Here is a 21382-nt window from a genome sequence, read left to right as displayed (position 1 = left end):
TACAGTTTTAAAATAATTTATTCGGTCACATAAATACTTTGTAACATTTGCATGTTCCCTTTTTCACATCCTTGGCACACAATATAGCTCTTGTACAAAACTAGTGTAAACATCCATGGAAAATGAAAGGAAAGCTGGTTGACATACATAAACATTCAATAAATAGCAAAAGGAGTGAATAATTGATGGTAAAGATCATGTAATTTCACTTGAATGTTTAATTAAAAGAACCTTAATTTTTTTTAAAAATAGTGAATTAAAACTCCATTTCCCCACCTTTTTACCATTTTTGCATTTAATCAGATACACAATAACAATTCTTTAGTTCAAATTCTTGAATGAACAACAGCAATTCAATGCGGTTGCATGACTTGAGGCATTGACAGTTTCGGTTCACATACAGAAGGTTACAAAACAGTATTTGCAGGTTAGTGGCTTTGGACAGCACAACTTCTGAACTCCCTCACCTCATTCCAACACAACATTAAGATTTGCCTTAATGAGCATTAGTGTATAATCTGTTCTTGATAAAGACAACGTCGGACAGATGCTGTCGGACACCTGGGTAATGCTGGATGTGGTTGAACCAACGGGACACGTTAAGGTATTTCTCCTTTTCTTGCACTGTGAGATCCACCTGCATGGGGAATAAATACAAGGCACCAGTAACACCAGGCACTGCATCATTAGAGTCATAACATGTGGTAAGGCAGAATAAAAGTGGATCATTTTACAAACGATTTAAACTCAAGTAACTTGTTACACTCCAGCAGTGTTGTATCCTAATTTCACACAGTAAAACTCAAACCCATAATATGTATGGAAATTTAATCTACTCGAAGAAACAGACCTGGAAGTGGAATACAGTTGCATTACAGAGGGGGGGGGAAAGCTTGCATGAATTTAAAGCATCTCTCTATTCATGGAGTCAGGATACAGTACAGGACAGTGCAGGGAAGAGTTCCACAACATGCACAACCCTTTCATGTTAATTTAGCAGACAGTCTTGTCTCACAGGCAAAGTGACTACTTCATGTTTCAAAGTGTATTTTAAGTACAGGAGTAAGCTTTTTCCAGGCAATTTCAGACTGGATAGGATAGCTGGAAGTTGTTTTGTATGACTACTGCTCAAAATAGAATAGTTACTAAGAATCAGCATAATTTAACTGCTCAGATCTGCTAGCTTTCATTATTAAGATAGCAATGGCATTATTCAAATAACAACAGTAAAACAAACTGGAAACCTGCCCATACTTCATAAAAATATTTAAAGTACTATCACACAGAACAGCTTCAAGATCAATCAGGGAGAAGTCTCTATCACACTATTGCAACAGCTCCTTGACACAGGACATGTGGTTAAGATTAATGCAGAGCTTCAAGCCTATCCTTAATCAGAAGACTGGCTTAGGTAAAGTTATCTACAGTTTCAGATCCAAATTCTACCTTTAAAAGTCTTTCAAATTTAGGTCAGCAGCACCCTCAAAGCTTTACTACAAAGTCTGTTATTACTTCAGAGTCTTTCAAGCCAGCTGTAAAACTATTCCCACCCTGTATCACCTGCATTACTATTCTTGATTAGCAATTTTATGTCTTCTCATTTCTCTGTCATCAAGGTGGCTTATCAGTTTAGACCATAATCTCTTTTCTCACATTAACATACTACAACTGAATTACAAATGGGGCAGTCCTCAAAACAGACTATAAAACCTGCCTCAGGAACAAAATGTGATGCTCACATCAGCTCCCCTATCCCATCTCACCAAAACTGAAACCAATCAGTGCAGGATTCACCTCACTTCATTTTCAGCTAGCCAATTAACCATCAAGCTTAATTTAAATCTTGACAATGCCGGCAGTCAACAAAAAAGGGCACATCTGCACAAGACAGTTTTACCAGAAAAATCACAGAATCACAGAAGTTCAAGACTGGAAGAGACCTATAAGATCATCAAGTCCAGTCGATGTTCTAACTGTTCAACTAGATCATGGCAGCAAGTGCCACATCCAGTCTTTTTTTGAATTCTTCAAGGGATGATGACTCCACCACCTCACTGGGTAAATGATTCCAGTATCTGACCACTCTTTCTGTGAAATATTTCCTTCTTAATTCTAACTTACATCTCGCTTGACGCAACTTGAGACTGTGTCCTCTTGTTCTATCTGTTATCGCCTGGAGAAAGAGGCTGACCCCCAGCTCACCACAGCCACCCTTCAGGAAGTTGTAGAGAGTGATGAGGTCGCCCCTTAGTCTCCTTTTCTCCAGGCTGAACAACCCCAGCTCCCTCAGTCGCTCTTCATATGGCTTGTGTTCCAAGCCCCTTATTAGTCTCGTTGCCCTCCTCTGGACACGCTCAAGTAACTCGATGTCCCTCCTAAAGTGAGGGGCCCAGAACTGGATACAATACTCCAGGTGAGGCCTCACCAGTGCTGAGTACAGGGGAAGAATGACCTCTCTGCTCCTGCTGGCCACTCCATTTCTGATACTGGCCAGGATGGCATTGGCCCTCTTGGCTACCTGGGCACATTGCTGGCTCATATTTAATCGACTGTCAACCAGCACCCCCAGGTCCCTTTCCACCTGGGCACTATCCAGCCATTCTGTCCCCAGCTTATATCGGTGCAGGGGGTTATTGTGGCCGAAGTGCAGTACTTGGCACTTGGACTTATTGAACTTCATCCCGTTTGATTCTGCCCATGCATCTAACCTTTCCAAATCTCTCTGGAGAGCCCTACACCCCTCTAACAGATCTACACTCTTTCCCAATTTAGTGTCATCAGCGAATTTACTAATAAAAGACTCTAAGCCCTCATCCATATCGTCAATAAAAATGTTGAACAATAATGATCTAGACATGCCTAATATTTTTCATGTTTAGATTTCTAAAGCTAATCAAGGTTAATCTTCCTCAAAAGCTAAACAGATGGTGTATTCCTTACGCTTTGCTCTACAAACACTAGATTTTATGGATGCTGCAGGTTCACTGAAAATTTGGTTTTGGGCACAAGACAGTTGGAAACAAATCTGTTTCAATGAACTTTGGATCACAGAAAGAGCTAAACATGCTCATTTACAGATATTGAGGTGTATGAGTAAAAAGCTGCTCTTTAAACCCTCGTCTTGTATTTCACCTTGTGACATACTGCACTTTTGATTTCAGGAGTTTCCTATCAGATTTGCTGCTTCTCCTTGCTGTTCTCTCACACAGCCCAGCACTTGGCTTAGAACTGGGAAGCTTTGAACATGTATCAGCAAAAAGACTGTAAGGATATATACTAGAACCAGTGGAAAAATACTGAGGGAGAAGAATTTCAAGGAGTTGCAGAAGGGAATTCTAAACCAATGGAACACAGCATTAAAGCTCAATGGGGAGTTAGGAGCATAGTAACTGTGGCAGTAACCAAAAGGCAGGGATCTTGCAGCTGCCCCTAAACCCAAGTAGCTGCTCTTCCTAAGGAACGTACCTGCCAGAATACAAGCACAGCACTACAGATGTATTTCGTTCTGCAATTTTGTACTGTTATGAACCTCAGTTCAGGCGTATGAGAAAATCTGCTCTTCTTGCTGCTGGCATGGAAATGCAAACATTGTTCCTACAGTTGTATAGTCTGATAGAAATGCTCAGAAAAACCATAAAAATCAGCCACATATTTTTGCAGATCTAGAAATATAAGAGAGTTATTGGTAATTAACCAAGTAAATAGCACTAACCAGAACAGCCCTAACAAAGGGGAGAAAAAGTCTAGAATTTTTAAAGACATTACAAATTACAATTGGAAGCTATGGTAATATAATACTTTCACAAACTGCCTGAGTTTCTCCAAGTGCAGTATATTCAGGACAAAAAAGAAGCAGTACCATTTAGGGAAAGATGCTTTTGATCACCTGCAGTGCATTATAATTAATGGTAGCTGGATGCTGATGCTTGATATGAAGCTGGGGGACCATTTACAAAGTAACATAGTGCGTGAAAAGAACAATGTGTGTGCTTTAAGGCAACCTAAAACTACTGGTAGTGACGAAAGGTATTTAATAATGAGCAAATACTAAAATACTGAAACTTTAAATTCCCTGAGTTTACAGTAACCTTTTTTGAAGCCTTTACTGGATGAGCACCTGGTTATGGAAAGGCTGAGCTAAATTTTATATTTTGCAGCAGATATAGTATTTCCTTCCCATCATCTTTCATTGGTAATTCTCGATCTTCACATTTCTCCAATGTAAATCAAAAATATAAGTCTGGAAAACTAGTCCTCTTCCGTTCTGTTAGCATAGTGAAAAAACATCTGAAGGGCAAAACAGCTATGCTAATAGTAAGACCCCTTTTTGTACTCTAGGCACAACAAGCGAGATATTTTTACTTATTTACATAATGTACTCTTATCAGTGAAATATATTAAAAAGCACTTTGTGGCATGCTCTACTTTTTACTCTGAACATAACTCTTAGGTTAATTGTTTAGAGATCACTTCCATGGCATTTTTTACAACATTTTGTTAGATGGGTATTTTCTGTTCTTCCTCATTAAATTAGATAATTCCCCCAAGTTAAGAAAGGCTGCTGTTCTGCTGTTAAAATAATTATTTGCTATTAAAGCAATTATTTTAATAGCAAAGAAGCAGACACTTAATTTGACAGACTTTTTTTTCTTTCATGTGATGAAAAAAAAAAGTCTTTTTCTTCCACCACAAAGCTCACTGAGGGGCACCAAGGTGGTTATCATACAATGCAACTTTAAGAGTTTCTGAAAGAGCTAAAAATACACAAGCTTTAATTATATTTTCTTTCTATAGCATTGGGGATGCAGGCATAAAGCACCATTCCACAACCTGCAGGTCATGGAAAATTTAAAAATACCTCCCTACATGTGAACCTCTTCAGCACCAAGACAAGGATAGATACTATCTGACTTTTTAAATTTAACCTTTAGACAGGGGAGAAAGACAAAATAATCCAACATCTGGATGGTATATTTCATGACATACATGTACTTTCTCATAGTTCGGCCTAATTTTCTGCTGTTAAAGGAATAAGCTCAAAATCACATATTTTTTTTAAGTTAAAACTGCTTCTTTTGCAATTCAGTTGAAGAACCATTTTTAGCATCATTGCTTAGAAGAAAAGCCTGTTACCTCAGTACTATAATAAGCAGCATATCAGTGAATCTCAACAAAAAGTCATGGCAGTCTGTTTATTACAGGAAATGTTCCTTATGGGAAAAATAGCTCCAAAATAAACTACTATTGTAGTTTCTTATAGTTATTTATAACTCCTTGAAATTCTTCTCCCTCAGTCTCATTACAGTTCAATATTAGTGGTTCTGACTCAAGGACAACTGCTTAGTTTGTTCTGTGCTTGATCATATTTGGTTTGACACCAAAATTTTGACTGAGGCATCTTCCATTTGCAGATATAAACTTCACCCATAAGTAATTTTCCAGACCTTTTTAAAAAAATTTCAAGTCAGACATATAGATTTGAGAGCATTTCCTTGGTTCTGACAAAATTTTTGAAGTATAAAAGCAGTTCAATCATCATATTGACTATTTTTCTTTAAATAAACTGGACTTGTGCTGGTCAAAAACATTTAAGAATGAAGACATCTGGAAACTTTCAAAGAAATAATTTTAAAAATCTGCCAGATTAGTAAACAAGTTCATTACCACAGGAGAAATTTAATGCTAACTGATTGCCTAAGCTAACCTCAAGCAATGCTTCTAAATTCAAGTTTTTGCTGCAATCTATGCTTTAACCTAGTAGAATTTTATTGTCCACATTTATCCACATATGTATTTCTGGAATTGAAGTGTCCATAAGACAACAATATTAATGCTACATACACAGAGACATCAATTACATATGACAATGCAGATCACATTGATTGAAAAGGAAGTATCAAGCATTATATTTTTTTCATGTTTTGACCTATATTATGATGCACAACAGCGTGTACTATTTAGTTCCTACCTTATTACTATGAGTGTGTACTTCTAATTAAAAGACCCAAACAGATTCTGTGTGCAAGAACCCTGAAACACTGCCTGTGAATCTGATTCTCACTGATTGAAAAAATAATTTTTTCCCCACAATATGGATTTTTAAACACATTGCACTACTATGTTTATTAGGATAACTAGAAGGGACAGGGAGAATGAAAGGCAGGCACACAGCAGCAGAATTAAGGGTTGCTGCTGTTCAGTAAACAAACTGTCAGGTCAAATGGATGAGCCTGGACAGTGAAGAACCAGACTCCAGAACCCCTCCTGGATAAAGGGAAGGGCAAAATGAAGATGGGAGGGGGGAATGAATAGAACAATGCATAATCCATACTCAGAGAAACCAAGACACCACAGGTGAAGAACTGAGCTACAGGAGTGGTTGGTCTTAAAAACTTTTCCAACGAAATGTGCATCAAAAGGGTTTTAAAGTTTTTCTACTTGGCTTATTCAGGATGGCCATGGTATGCCAGAAGTATTTACCATTAGTGATAGTATCCTATCACTAATGTCTGTGTTAGCATGTAGTTTTTAGCCTATCAAAAGCAGAGATTAACCTCTAAGGTACTACCAGTGATGTTTTTAGATCAAATTTCTAGGTAACTTGATGGACAGCAAGATCTGTGGGTTTGCCCTATGCCCCATGTCTCCCATTTCTACCTCCTTTCTTAAAGCATCATAGGAAACACGTATTGATATTTTGCACAAGGCTTAGCTGAAGCAGTGGGGGATATGACAGCCTCCTTCTCTGAACCACTTCAAATGAGGAGATACAGCAGCTTTCCCTGATTCTCCCATTAAGCTTAGGGCAGAGCAGCAGCTCTGGACATACTCTCTTCTGGTTACAAGAAAAATAAAAATAATTAAAAGACATAAAAAAAAACAACACAAGACTCTAGAGTTCAAGATTCTGCTTCTATCTCTATATGTTTATCAATTCTGAAACCTTCAAATTACATGTAATTCCTAGTTAGTGGCTTCTAGATTTGCATATTTATTTAGAACAGTCACCCTGTTACTAGCCCTTTATACCTTTCTGATTCAGAAAATTACCTTCGATGAAATCAAACATTTCAGAAACAGATGCTGTACTATAAACTTGTCCCAAGTAGTGTCTGGATGGTTGCAGGCACACAGGAGCATCAAGTCATTTGTTTTTACCATCTGTTCTATTTCCCAAAGCAATAACTTGTATCTTTTCATCTTGATTAGGTGGTCTACTCTAGAGCAAACTCTAAATTTAAAATACGCTTGGATTTTCCCTTGCCAAGTTTTTTTTTTTAAAGACTCATTTGAACTTGTACTCTCTTACAGAATATACAATCATATTTTTAGAAAATACTTATAGTCTTTTTTATGTCTGCACATCATATGTGAAAGGTAACCCATTCTGACTCTGTAATCAACACATCTATCCTACTGCTTAAGATATTTTACAAGGTAAATATGATTTAAAAGAATTAATTCTATGCGACTTATTCTAGCAGGTTTTCAAAAACCTTTTGAAATGAAGCTTTCCTCTCCTCTGCTTGACACTTATTTGAACTTTTACTCCTGGACAGTCAAGATACAGATACATAAGTTTCCTTTCATTTCTGGTAGAATTTCACTACTTGATTGCCCCTCCCCTCTGCTTCCATTTTGAAATGTATTCTTCGACACTTCTCCCAGAGCTCTGCTATTAATTGTATAAAAGTAACCATTCACCCAGTTGATTGAATTCAATTCTCAGACATACATGCATTTGTCAGAGGCATCTTGTTCTAATTATCCTCACTCCCCCCCTCAATTTTCTAATGTAAAACTGACTTATTTCATCTTTTCCCAAGAATTAAGAAGACCTTTTTATGCGAGTCCTTTGGTTTCTTTCCACTCCAGAGAATGACAATGGCTCATTTACAAACACATTCCAGCTACCAAAATGCAAATAGCTTCTACTGCTTTAAATTTGCACTTGGGGTTCAGAACCGAAGGTGTATGAATTTTTAAGCACTTCATAGTAGCCTGAGTGGATTACAAATAATCTGAGCATCTTTCCCTTAGAAAAAATTTATTGTTGGCATGGGTTTTTTTTTTTTCATTTTCCTCTTAAGCACCACCTCCCTGTGTTATTTTCATATTATGTACCTTATCAAGTCTTATCACTTAAGTCTGGAAACACAAATGACCATTTGTTATGTCTCAAACTTTTTTATATGCATTAAAGAGCTTAATTTACATGCATTTGTATTTCTCTAATACTAATGAAGTTAATACTTTCCGTTCTGGCACATCCTTTCAGCTTCATTTATCTATTTGCCCATGTACTTCTGTGACTGCAGTTCAGTGATGTTTCAAACTTGAAAAGGCAAGAGTCCTTAATCATAGAAACACAGGGACAGGTATCATCCTTGCTATATTTTGCAGAGGAAACTAAAGCATTCTGACACTACATGTCTTTTGACAGATACACAGCTAAATATTAAAGAATAAAATGAAAAACCTAGGAACAAGTTTTATCTTCCTCTGTTCTGTTAGTTAACTTCTACAACAATAAAATGCCCTTCAGATAAATAACAATTATGATAGTCGCACATATAAAAATGATGCAAATAATGCTTACCATGATATGATGCAATCCATAGTACATCAAAATGTCTGCTAAGGTAAAAATGTTTCCTGCAAGGTAGACTTTATCTTCAAGGTGCATGTTAAGATCCTAAAAAGGAAAAAGTCATTACACTGCTGTAGTATTGACTTTGTGAAATGATATATGAAGGCAGCTGTTAAAATTAATAGAAATTTCCTCTGGAGACCATGCATATAAAATAAACATCAGTTTTAAGTTATCCTTACTCAGCAAATAAAACAAACAATAAAAGAAAAAAAATCTAGAAAGTAAGTGATAATAAAATAAAATATCAATCTTTGACAGTGAGAATTAGGTAAAATTTAAATGCTGGTCTCTAAACAAAGTAGTTTATACATAGTGAAATTTTTGTAAATGCAATTGATTTTAAGCTGACTCCACTGAAATTCTTTTAAGTCTGTCTTTTCTTGGCTTCAAATGACTGCAATTCAAAAATTAGGAGAGCTGCGTATTTATCATGAGTGCAAATTCAAATGTTTAACATTTGATTAATAGAAAATGCAGTCCTATGACAAAAGGACAGCACACTGCTCTCCCAGCAGCAGCAATGCCTGCCCTCCAGGATTCCATGCAGCTGGTCAGCAAGGCTCTGGAGCACCAAACGTCTAAGAACCAGGGAAGCACACAGGAACAGTGGGGTGGGAAACAAGGTGTTTCAAGCTTGATGCTGGTAACTTGATACCAATCAGCTGCTATCACTTGACACCTGCTTTTATTAATGTTGAAATTACTGCTAACAATTCTTTGTGACTGATATTGTCAATTCAGCTGTTGTCCAAGTCTCTCAGAAGAGAAAATTTCAGCATTTTAAGACCATCTCTCAACTGTTCCAGATCAGAAGCCATCAGGGTGGGTAGTAGGTGGTTTCTGTTCAGGTTCAGTAAATAATTATTTCAAATGTCTATTAACAGAAAGACTCATTTTCATGGCTTTTTGTATGCAGCCATTCTCTACCAAAAACCAAGAGACTGACAGGCTCACTGTTGCTCAAGTTTATCATTCTGAGGACACAGGCACCACACAGCAGCTCTACCTCTCTTACCTGTCCTTCCTCTTCTCCAATTCTTACCTAATTGTCATCCAATTCATACACCTTTTGCCCCCCCACCCTTTTCTCTAAAGAACTGTAACAATAAAATTATCTACTTTAACCTGCATAAGCCAGGTTAAAGTAGATTTGGTTTTACAATATTATTTTCAGACATCTACAGAAACAGTTTCCCAGCTTTCCCTTGGATTTGAAAACTCCCCTCATCAGAGGGAAAAAAAAAGGACACAACATGTGCTTAAGCCACTCCCTTCCCCTGCCCTAGAAACAGGTAAGCAGCTTAAACATAACTAACATTTTCAAAAATGTTAATTTTTCAGTCTCAATTACAGCAAATTGCATTTTCAGACATTTTATTGAAAAAACAAGTCTTGGGCAAGGAGAAAGGGGTTAATACTTAGTGAACAATTAAAAAATTTTATTTGGCCTTCAGCATGTTGCACTTTTTTTGGTTACATAATTTTACTGATAGAGGGATTTCCTATAATGCATATATAGAAAATAAACCAAGATCAAAACACAAAACTAGAATGCTGAGACTTTAAGACATCTAACCTTGCATTTGCTTTTGACAAGTTTGACTCCATTAAGCTACCTTACTATTCTTTGATAACCTCTTCATGACAGGACTCCTGTACTTCTGTAATATCTGAACATCCCCATGTCTGCTTTGATTTCTTTTATTAGAGCAAATCAGGAAAGCATATTAACCCCTGCATAGTTAAAATTCTGTAAGGTCAACTGCCCCTGGCTATGTAGCTTCTTTTCTTTAGACTGGTTTACTGCTTTGTGCATGTTAGCGGGGGCTCAAATTACCTCAAACATGTAACTACAGTTCTGTGGCATTTCCTACAATGCAACACAAAGGAAAATCCATCTTAAGAAGAAAAAACTTCCAGGGAGAAAAATACCCCCAAAACTAAAGATCTGCTTTACTAGAAAAAAAAAAACAAAAACCACAAACTTGTCTGTTTTGAAACGAATTCTCTGACCAGCATTTTTCATTTCAATTAACCAGAAATTCCACATGCATTATAATGAAAACTAACACAGCTGAAATTATATTTCCTCCCCTCCTTCTCTCTTCTTCTTAGCTTAGGCTATGGAATCAGGATTTTTTAAAGGAAAAAGCTCATTATCTTTGAAGGTATCATCACCATAGTTATATACCTGCTGAAAATTTTGGATTTCTGCATCAAAGAAATTACAGCATGCTAATTCTGAGTTTTATATTGCATATGTACACTCAAAACAGTCATCAATAAAAAAAACCTAAAACTTTAAAGGCAAGGTAAGCCATTATAGCGTGAACAATTATTTATTCTGGTTCATCAAATTTTATGAAGTCAGTTAACTGAGCAAATTAAATTTGACAAAAATGGTTTAGTCTTGTATAAATTAGCATTAGTTTACAATTCTGTTTTTGAACATGTATTTCTCTCCCCTAAAATACATACAGATATTTTGATTTCATTCTGCAACACCATATTTTTTTCTGAAACACCATATTTTTTTCATGTGCATTAAGCACATCTAGTTAATCTTGCTGCATGGGTTGTGCTTCCCATGGATGATTATATTACTGGCTAATAGCCAAATGTGCTAAAATTCCTGAAAGTCAAGTTTGCTCAAGTGACCACTGTAATTAAGTGAAATATTGTTCCAGTCCTGGAGAGATTAATGAAAATATGAACACAAAACTCTATAGAGCTTCTATCACATGCAGAAAATTCAAGTCTGCTGGCTGTCATCTGAATAATTTGTCTTTAATGTACCGAACGCCACTACTTAAATGAATTCCATATATACAAACCCAGGATTAAAAGACTGAGATAGTCCTGGAAGTTGCTTGTAACTATATAAACTTACTGTTGCATTCCCTCAGGAAACTCTCAAATTTCAGACATACTTAAGGCACAGCTGCATTACAATGCATTAACATACACTGAACAACTGCAGCAATTCAAACACCATTTTGAGGAGGAGAAAAGCAGCAGAAAGAGTTGTTGCATTATTTATGGACTAACTGATGTATTTCCATTTGCTTGTTCTATGGGAAAAAAAAATCCAATTTACAGCCTGTATCTAGCAACAGCTCAACGCATCCCATCCAGAGCACACTCCTGAGCACCCCCAGCCTTGCTTACTGCCTGTTAAATATGCAATCCAATGGCCCCTAATCCATTTAATCTGCTCAGGCCCCTGAATCCCTGCCAGTCACTGCCAGTTGTGACAGCAGCTCAGATAAGGAACAGTGGCCTCTTAGGACAACTCAGGAGCTTCCAATGGACCTAATCACACTCTGATTTTGTTCTGGATATTCTGCCCACAACACCCTGCTGGTGTACGTGCTCCCCGTACACACAGACATCCTGTCCTTTCAGTCAGCAAGATTCCCGAGGTCATTTATGCCCTAAATGCTTTTATGTCTCTCACACCATGCAAAGACAAAAAGCTGAGCACTCCCAAATGTTTCAGGAAAGCCCCTGACAATGCAGAACACAAGAAAGGGTTTCTGCAGCCACATCCAAGAAAAGCAGAACTACACTTTTGATACACAGACATATTTTTAATTCTCATGCATGACTCTTCTCTCTAACTGGCAAACCGAGCTAAACCTGGTCTGGAAGAATATTATATTACTGAGTTTCCTGTAAAAGAAAAAAAATAATCAACAAATGTTGCTGCAATAATAAAAATTCATTCTTTAAACCTGTAAGTGTGCAAAAAAAACCCCAGTGTACAGAGCTGTGGATTAATGCTATGAACAGAGCATGGATTAACCTGCTTTTGCACCTGTGGAAACAGTAATTTTTCAAGCAAGCACATTAAACAGAAATTACAGCTCTCTTATTCAGATTTAGATTTGGATTTCATTATTACAGCAGGCAACACAGGAGACTGGGATAAAGCTAATTGAAATTATGGAATATTGTTCTGTATGAGACACTGGAAGTAGTACACAGAGACCCTTAGTTATTATCCTTCACAGAACAGAAGTTTCTACATTTATGTGGATGCTTTTATATGAATTTAACAAGCTACCAGTTATTTGTCAGAGGTTTCTGAAGATGGAGTATGAGGGGGGAAGAATCCTCAGGTATAAAATACATAAAATTGATAAAGCAGAGACATTAAAATCTCCTGAATAGAATTCACTAACACCTAAGTAGACATTTGATGGCACAAAGAAACAGAAAAAACACTGCTTATCCTGCATGACAACTCAGAAATTTTCAGATTTTTTTTTCCTTATGCCACTTAATTTACCACTAACTAAATATCAAAGAAAAAAAAGATTATACTCCTTCACCCTGTGGAAAAGGAAGTTAATATAATGCACTGTGTATTATGCTATCACTGCTATTGACATTCATCATTCCTATGGATCTGCTGAGGAACAGATTTGGAGCAAAAGTACTGCTCCCAGTTATTTTGTCAAGTACAGAAGCACAAATCAAAATTAGACAAAACTCAACAAGCCCTTTATTGGTGCATTCTGAACATTGTGGCATTTGCTCTGGATGAATTTAAAAACCCTGGTTGAGATGGTCTGTTTCACCATAATTTTCCTGCCAACTAACAGCTTTAGGCAACACATCAGTAAGAACAATTTAACAACCTATTTTCGCAAAGCAAACAGAAAATCCTTCCTGTTCAAATTAACAAACACGAAACCAGTTATTTACTGACATTTTGTAGAAGCACATCAGTTAAGGGTTAAATAGAGGCAGCCTAAAGTTTATAGCAGAAGTTACTGAACTGTTTTTGGTGCAGCTTATTATAAATTGTGGCTCTAGGCTGCAACCGTCCCAAGGCTGCCATTGTGTATTCCAGACACGTTGTAAAACTACAGCCTCAGACTTCCCTCCCTATTTTAGTTCTTCTTTTTTTTCCACCCTTACTCCCTTTTGGCACAGTATACTTTAATGGTAGGCTGCCCCTTTTCTGATTAATCATGGTGGCAAGAGAACAAATTACAAAAAAAAAAAGCTCTTAATTGCTATACTATGAAATTATTAGTGCTGAAACAATTCCACAGCAGCCTTGTGTTAAAATAAATTCTGGTTATTCAACGCTTGCTTAAAAAAAATCCACAGCAAAACTTTTAAATGCACTTCAAGGCAGAGATTCTCTCTAAAGTAACACTGACTGTTTCTCAGTAAGGAAATTTTGCTTTGCTTGGAAACACTTGATAAATCTACATATTTGTATTCAGCATATTGTCTTTTCTACACAACCAGTGTCACTAAGGCCAAAGATGGAAAGAGGTCCCAGCTCCAGCAGGAAACTGCCATATCACTGCATCTGGCTTTAATGCTCCGGTGCAGTTCTGCAAATACTCTTGCATGTGCTGACACTGCAAATATCATCCCTAAAACCATCCTGAGCACATAAATTTTGTTATAACAAGACAGAAAATTTGCTTTTGGTTTTTATAAAAGGCAAGAGAGGTAAATGAAAGTTAGTTATTTATTCTCATATGGTTTTCTCACACTTTGGGAGAACAGAAAGCATCACAAGTTTCAAGTTTATTCAAAGAATGGCTGAAACTCTGGGACACTTGTCATAAAAGTTTAGACAACAGGGACCTCCACAAGCCACCTCGTCATACCACAGCTAAATCTGAAGTTAAACCCTGATTAGTCAGTGCCCCTCCTTCAATGAAGTTCTCAAAATCCTAAAGGGTAGACAGTTTTCATGCTGTATCTGTAGAGTAACCACGACTGTGAAGGTTTTGATAACATTTGCACATAGAAAGTAAGAGCAGATATGTTACAAAAAGAGAAGCAATGTAAACAAACTCATGATTCATCAATGGAAGATATTCCCCAGATACAAAGAAACCAAGATAACTCAGATTATATGGGATGCAAGTGAGAGAAATGGTTTATCGTGGTTTTCACCAAGTTGGTAGGTATGCAGGCACCGTCAGCCTCAAGATCAAGAGGGCTATCAGCTCGAAGAGTAACAAAGAGCTGTTTTGTATCACTTTAAGTTGCATTTTCCTTTATTTTAAGTAACAGTGTTAATACTGCTTCAGTTTATCTTTGGTTTCTGCACACCTTGCCAGAGCCAGAAGTTATTAGGACTCTGACACCTTCAAGTAGAGTCAACCTTGCAGCTCACAAACTTCTAAACTCAGAACTCACTGGCAGCACTGATCAATGTAACTCTCTATCTAAAACATACTTTTAAAACTAGAAAAAAAAACCCTTTAAAAATCACTGCCCTTTTATACATACTTTGAAAACAGTGCTTAACACTGTAAGGCAAATTTTCTCTTCAAGTTGTTCCCACAAAATTGCAAAAATACTTATTACCAGTTGCAAGGAGTAAGGAAAACAGAGTAAGTTTTGCTATCTGCTCCTTGTCATCTGGCTGCTCTAACAACAAGGGGGACTCACAAGATTTTCTTTTCTGCTTCTACCTGTTTAAGAGGAAGTAAGCTTCAGCCTACAATAAAAGTTTAATAACAGCAGACCAAGGACTCCACACAAAGTCACTCAATGTTAAGGACAGTTATGTAGTTGTTCCTTTATGATTTCAGTTTTCACACACAATTTTGTCCAGTATTTCCTTTTAGCATCAATATCAATGACCACAGCATCAAGTATGGCTTGTATCCCATAACTGCCACATCATTAAGAACAGCTCTTAAAGCAAACAGAGAAGTGTTATCCTGGAATACAACACCAACTTACGTATAACCAAGGGTTTATGAAGATAGTAAGAAACTGGTGCCTCACACAGGCAGCTGAACAGTCTCTAAACTGTGTGGAACACCCTTCACAATTTACAGCCATTGAGCACTGCAAGAGCTCTGCTTCATCTATGTCATAGTTTTTGCTGTTTTCCTGTTTCAGGTTGCTGGGGTATTTTTGTCAATAAAAGTGAAAAGCAGCAAGAGGAATAAAAGCCAGTACTTAGTGATACTGTCAAGCCTTAGGATTTGTTAAATTTTATTAATTAGATGCTCATACACACATTAACACTGTAATTTCCTTCAAGGTCTAGTCATTCCAAAATTCAGTGGCAAGGTAATGAAGAACTCCTCACCTTCAGAATTGTTCTGGTCTCCTCCTTGCTGGAGCCTCCATTGACCCGGGTCACCCTGTACTCCAGCCACTGCTGCACCACAGCCTTCTCCTCAGCAGTGCTCCCCAGCAGCTGCTCCTTCCTGGCCTGCCGCACCAGGTGGGCAGCGATGGTCATCAGCCCCCTCAGCCCGGGGCCATTGTTGCTTTGCAGAACAGGAACCTGAAGTGGAAACACAAGTGGAGGGCTAAACAAATAATTGAAGAAAGCAATCTCTATATGAATGGCTATTGGTTTGGGTTTTCTTTTTATGCTCCCTCAGAACTTAAAAGCATTCCTGGTAAAGGCAATGCCATCAAAACCAAGTCTGTGCTGTCCACTTTTTGCTCCTTGGGGTGTTTTATTTTCAATTCTTACAGAAGAACATGAACAAACCAGGACACCCTTAGCTCCAATTAAGCCAATTGTGCCAACATTAGGCAAAAATAGCATTGTGTGTTCTAACACTGTCAGAAATCTCATGAACTGACTTCTAACTCACTTCCCAATTCAGGACTCTGACTTTAGACTGTGAAGTCAGTAGCATCCAACTTGTCTCTGAGCAGGCAGGCTGCAGTAACCACACCTCCTGACAAGCTTATCCCTACACACTGCACCATTGCAAAAGGCCCTGAAGAGCAGCCAGGAGCTCACTGGTACCAGCAGGACAGCACAGCACACCTCCAGCTCCAGCCATGATGTCTTTGTGAGTGACAGCAGCATGTGTTCAAGCAGGGGAAGGGAAACTGGACTGCCACCTCGAGAAATGAGGTGAGGGAACTGGAACTCACTGCAATGGGCTGAAGCCCATTCAGGCATTTATGACATAAAATGAAAGAAACTGATTAAACTGCAACACTCTTTCTTTTAAAGTATTTGACCACACAGAGGAGTCTGTTTATGTCCAAGTTTATTTAATCTAAGCTGAAAGTTGAAAGCATAATAATATTTTTGTATTTGTATCAAGAGTCTTCCACTACTATTAAGTTTTTTTTTTTTCCACTGAGCATCCAGCCAGAAAAACTACACACAGACCTAGTTACTTGAATTTTTCAGCATTATGCTTTATGGTAACAGCACTAAAATACCAGCTGGGCTGGAAAATAATTAAGGCAGTTTTTGCAAGTGAAAAACACACATAGATAGTCAGGACTCCAACCATGAGCAGTCAATTAAAAAAACCCCACACACAAGACAACTGCAGAGTTTCATTTCTCAACCAACCTTCTCCAGGAGGGAGGAGCAAACAAAGGGCTCATAAATTTGTGACACTCCCAGCTCTAAATTGCATTTTTCATGCCTCAGATGCCTCTTAAACAATGGAACCTAATGTTTCCATACAAACTTTGAAGCATCAAGACATCTGTAACCATAGAATCATCAAAGTTGGAAAGGACCTTTAAGATCATACAGAAAAGCATCCACCCAGCACAGTCCCTGCAACCCTAAATCACTGAATCACCACTCAGTGCCACATCCAGACAGCTCTTAAACATCTCCAGAAATGGATACTCCACCACCTCCCTTGGCAACGCATTTCAATGCCTGATCACCACAAAAGGGAAAAACATTTTCTAATATCTAATCTGAATCTCCCCTGTCTCAGTTTAGGCCATTTCCTCTGGCCCCCACTGCAGGCACAGTAGACAGACCAACTCCCACCTCACTACAACCTCGTGTCAGGCAGGAGTACTATAAAGATTAAATATTTAAGAGCAACACGTCTCCAGTACAGACATCTTCCTATTATTAAAATGCCTCCTTTTTCTTCCCACATAATTCAATCAAGATAGCACAGGTACAGAGAAAGGAAAGTGCAGAAAGAACAAGCATAAATCAAGCCGAAATCCCTTCCATGACACATGATGATCCTTCCCACAAGCAGACGGAAGGAGTTTCCAGAACCGACAGGCTCGCAGGCAGCGAGGCCCTACGGCATCCACAACATATGGTGAGGGACCGGCTGGAGGGAGCCCAGGTGAGACCCCGCTCAAGGAGACGTCGGCTGGACTGGTACCTGGGGGGCCGCAGCCACGTTCACATCGGTGTCTGTGGGGAATTGCCAGGGGGGAGGGAAGGGAAGCTCGGAGCGAAGCAGTCACTGGGGAAAGGAGACCAGAGAACGCCCGCCCTCCCACGCGCGTCGCCACCGCCACCCACTCCAGGCCCCTCCTCGCTCCCTTCACCTTCCGCTCCCCCTGGACGCCGTACTTGTTCCCGCTCGGCAGCCCCAGCAGCCGCTCCAGCAGCTCCAGCTCCTCCGCGCCCCGCACCGCTACCGCCATCTTGCGCGGCGGGACACGCGGGACTGGGAAGGAGGGCGGCAACAACCAGTCGTCCCATTGGCGGAGAGCGCCACGGCGCCGCCGGAGGAAGCGCCGCTGCCATTGGCCCGAAAGGGCCGGCCAGCCAATGAGAAGCCAGGAGAGGCTTCGCGTTTCGCCTTTCGGAGGGGGAGGGAGGAGCAGCAGGGTCACGAATGGCGCATGCGCAGTCGCGCCTGCACGTCCCCGGCCGCACTGTGGGCCGGGCACGCGCGCGCCAAGCCGCGCCCCCGAAGCGGGGCCTTGCGGGGGCGGGGCAGCCGTGAGGGGCGGAGCGGGTGGAGCCGCCTCTTTGCCCAGCCCAGGCGGGGCGGGGGTGTGCGGGAGGTGTTCCGCGTGGTGTCCCAGCCTCGGGTTTCGCTGGACCGGTTTGGTCGGAAAAGACCTCAGCGATCACGGAGTCTCATCTATGACCCAGCACCACTGTGTCAGTTGGACCGTGGCACTGACTGCCACGTCCAGTCTGTCCTTCAACACCTCCAGAGATGGTGACTCCACCACCCCCCCGGGCAGCCCATTCCAATGCCAAATGCCAATGGAATTCCAAATTCCGCCTTTTCTGTGGAAAAATCCCTCCTGATGTCCAGCCTGAACAGGGGATCCTGGTGCAGCTTTAGGCCATTTCCTCTTGCTCTATTGCTGGTGCCTGGGAGAAGAGTACGGCTACCGCCTCCTTGCAGGCAGCTGTAGAGAGTGATCAGTGAGCCTCCTCTTGTCTAGGCTAAACACCCAGCTCGCTCAGCCGCTCCTCACAGGTCTTGTGCTCCAGACCCTTCCCCAGCTTCGCTGCCCTTCTCTGGACAGTTCCAGCTCTGTCCCCGTGTCCCCACACCCCCGGCCTGCCAGCCCCTCGCTGCTCGGTTCCATGTGTGGCTCAGTGCTACACAAGGGGCTGCCCTGATGTGTCCCTGGGGATGCCCTCCGGTTCTCCACACAGACCGTCCCTCCCTTCTCCTCGGCTTCTCAAGAACCATTCTCAGGCACTGCTTCTATCCATCTGTTCGCCTGTCCTGCCTTCCTCCATTTGGCAAATCTTGGAGTCATTGTCCAAGTGCGGCCAAATTTATTGGGGGAGTGAAGTTTGGTGGATGGCTACATCAATAGGGGACTTGTGAAAAGATCAGCCAGAACCAAGGTGCTACCCAAGGGTATCAAAGGAGGAGAGATAAAAATAGGGTTAAGAAAATCATCCTAATCACCACTGTTAATAGAAGTAGTGGAGTTAAGAGATAAACCTCACAAAATCTCAGCTGGCCATGCAATGGCCTTATTTAACTGCATTTTAGTGTATTTGAGATTTGATGAAGACATGATTTAATCACCTTTCCAATGCAAGATACTCTGCTGCAGATGTCATACTTTTACATCTGATCATAAATGTTACAAGTTAAAAGAGTTTTAGACTTCCAGGTTTATTTGTGCAGAGTATCAAAGCGCAATTCTTGATAGAAGACTATTAAACACCAAATTAACATTTTCTTTTTACTAGAAAGAATGAGCTAGTCTTGTCCTGCTACTGACATTTTCACAATAGACTCAGGGCTCTCACTGCGTTAGTCATCTCAGATAAGATGATCCTGACAAATGTCCTGTTTCTCCAGTGAAACACTTTGTCTTGATACAAGGTGACATTTAGATTTGTACCTTCTGTTATAGAAAAAGTCTGAAAGTTGACACTGAGCCTTCCTCTTGCTGGGGAGCAATTCTGAAATTATGAGTGGATTTTTAAGCTTTATAGGATCTTTTATATTAACATCTGCACAGCACTTAATTAAAAAAAAAAAAAAACCTTGAAAATGGCCTTGCTCTTTGCAGAGCTTTTTAAAATTAGTCAGCTCCTTTCTTTAAGCAATATTTTGAAATTATATTGTTCCAGTAGTGTTCCAGCTCTGTGATATCAATGAATGATCTAAAATTGTACAGAAGGCTTCCTTTTCAGTGAAAAAATTGAAAGAAATGCTTTCCCACCTTTTTGAAAGCTTGTTGATAGTTTCATTATTAAGCAATTTTACTTTTATTAATGAACCATCTATCAGTAAATATATGCCTACACTTACAGTTTATTTTCTATATTTATAATTTTTAGATGTTTTGGAACCTAGAAGATGTGATCCACCAGTGTAAAATTTAGTATTGATGTGTTGAAGTATCTATCATTTAAAATAAAAAGGTCACAATTTCAGTCAGATGAAACCTGGGGGTCGTTGTGCGGTTGCTTGCTTTGTTGTTGTTGTTGTTTTTTGGGGTTTTTTTTTGGTTTTTTTGTTATGACTTTCTACCCTCAAACCTCAAAGTTGTAAAGACTTTGGAAAAGGAGACTTTATAAATTAGATGGAGGAGATTAACTGCTCACAGTTGTGTAGTAGTTTTCCCTTGATAGCAGCGTTTAGCAAAGTGTCTCTTTTCCTGGGCACAGTTCTCCCTTCATTCCATTAGGTGGAGCTTTGTGATTAGGGCTGCAGAAGAAACTTGCATCTGAGTGCAAAATAATTCACCACGAAATGGCTGGGGGAGGAGGTGAACGAAGCCTTCTTTGCTTAGAGGTATCGTTGTCCTGTACGCGAGCTCGAGACACAAAAATCTGAATCAAGACCCTCACATACAAGGAAAATAAATTGAAAAATCGATTCTGTCAAACAGGGCCCTGCTCTAATCTGCTGTTGTCATAGTCAAGTTCTGAGTCTAAAATACCTTAGGTTATAAATTAAATGTCAAATATAATTAATTTGCCACTTGAAACATGAAGTGGATGACTGTCCTTTGGAGAAAGCCTGACAGCTTTATGTATGTCACATTGGTATCTGTTAAAACAAGCTTCACATGCCAGACGATCCTTGTGTGAATTATATTGCTGTTAGCTGTACCAGAATTTTGTCGATGGAATAAGTCTCAGAACAGTTTTCTCCTTAATTGTCTGAAGCTTTTGCAAGACAATATAAATCAAGTGTCATCTGCATCATCTGTGCAGAATAGTGGTTTTATCATACATCAAATAAGCAATTTATTTCTTATTCATTACTACAGAAGCTATTGTTGAATATTTACATACAAATCTATATTTTATACAAATGGAGAATGTTTTCTGCCCTGTGCCTTGAACCCACAATTTGAATCCAGTTTTCCTTCCATCTTCTTAACTTCAGCAACAGCAGTTGTAGCCCTGCCATCCTCTTCCACAGGGAGACCAAGGTTATAATTGAGTACCACTCCTTCCTCAGCCACTTCCCTGGGGCGTGGAGATCCCATTTGCATGGCCTCCTACCCTTGCCCCAAACCAGAAGCAAAAAGATCTTTTTCACATTTTGT

At 39.5% G+C, this 21382-nt stretch overlaps 1 protein-coding gene across 1 annotated transcript; it reads right to left on the bottom strand.

The window, feature by feature from the left end:
* EEF1E1 (eukaryotic translation elongation factor 1 epsilon 1) lies at positions 1 to 18057 on the bottom strand. Its single transcript, XM_058813994.1, has 4 exons — positions 17939 to 18057; positions 15735 to 15935; positions 8600 to 8695; positions 1 to 637 (listed from the first exon to the last, which is right to left on the bottom strand). Exons 1-4 carry the CDS (start codon positions 18035 to 18037, stop codon positions 497 to 499), a joined length of 537 nt encoding a protein of 178 aa, XP_058669977.1. The 5' UTR covers positions 18038 to 18057; the 3' UTR covers positions 1 to 496.
* Positions 18058 to 21382: the final 3325 nt, after the last annotated feature.

The sequence above is a fragment of the Ammospiza caudacuta genome, chromosome 1 (assembly GCF_027887145.1).
Source record: "Ammospiza caudacuta isolate bAmmCau1 chromosome 1, bAmmCau1.pri, whole genome shotgun sequence".
NCBI classification, from domain to species: domain Eukaryota; kingdom Metazoa; phylum Chordata; class Aves; order Passeriformes; family Passerellidae; genus Ammospiza; species Ammospiza caudacuta.
The sequence above is the reverse complement of the archived record's forward strand: the minus strand, read 5'-3'. Positions and strand labels throughout refer to the sequence as shown.

What these genes read in the sequence shown, in the direction of transcription:
- EEF1E1 (XM_058813994.1), bottom strand. Translation starts at nt 18,037, where the DNA reads ATGGCGGTAGCGGTGCGGGGCGCGGAGGAGCTGGAGCTGCTGGAGCGG. An exon ending in GCGTCCAGGGGGAGCGGAAG is followed by an intron (nt 15,936 to 17,938) that starts GTGAAGGGAGCG and finishes TTTCCACTTCAG; the next exon opens with GTTCCTGTTCTGCAAAGCAA. An exon ending in AGACCAGAACAATTCTGAAG is followed by an intron (nt 8,696 to 15,734) that starts GTGAGGAGTTCT and finishes TTTCCTTTTTAG; the next exon opens with GATCTTAACATGCACCTTGA.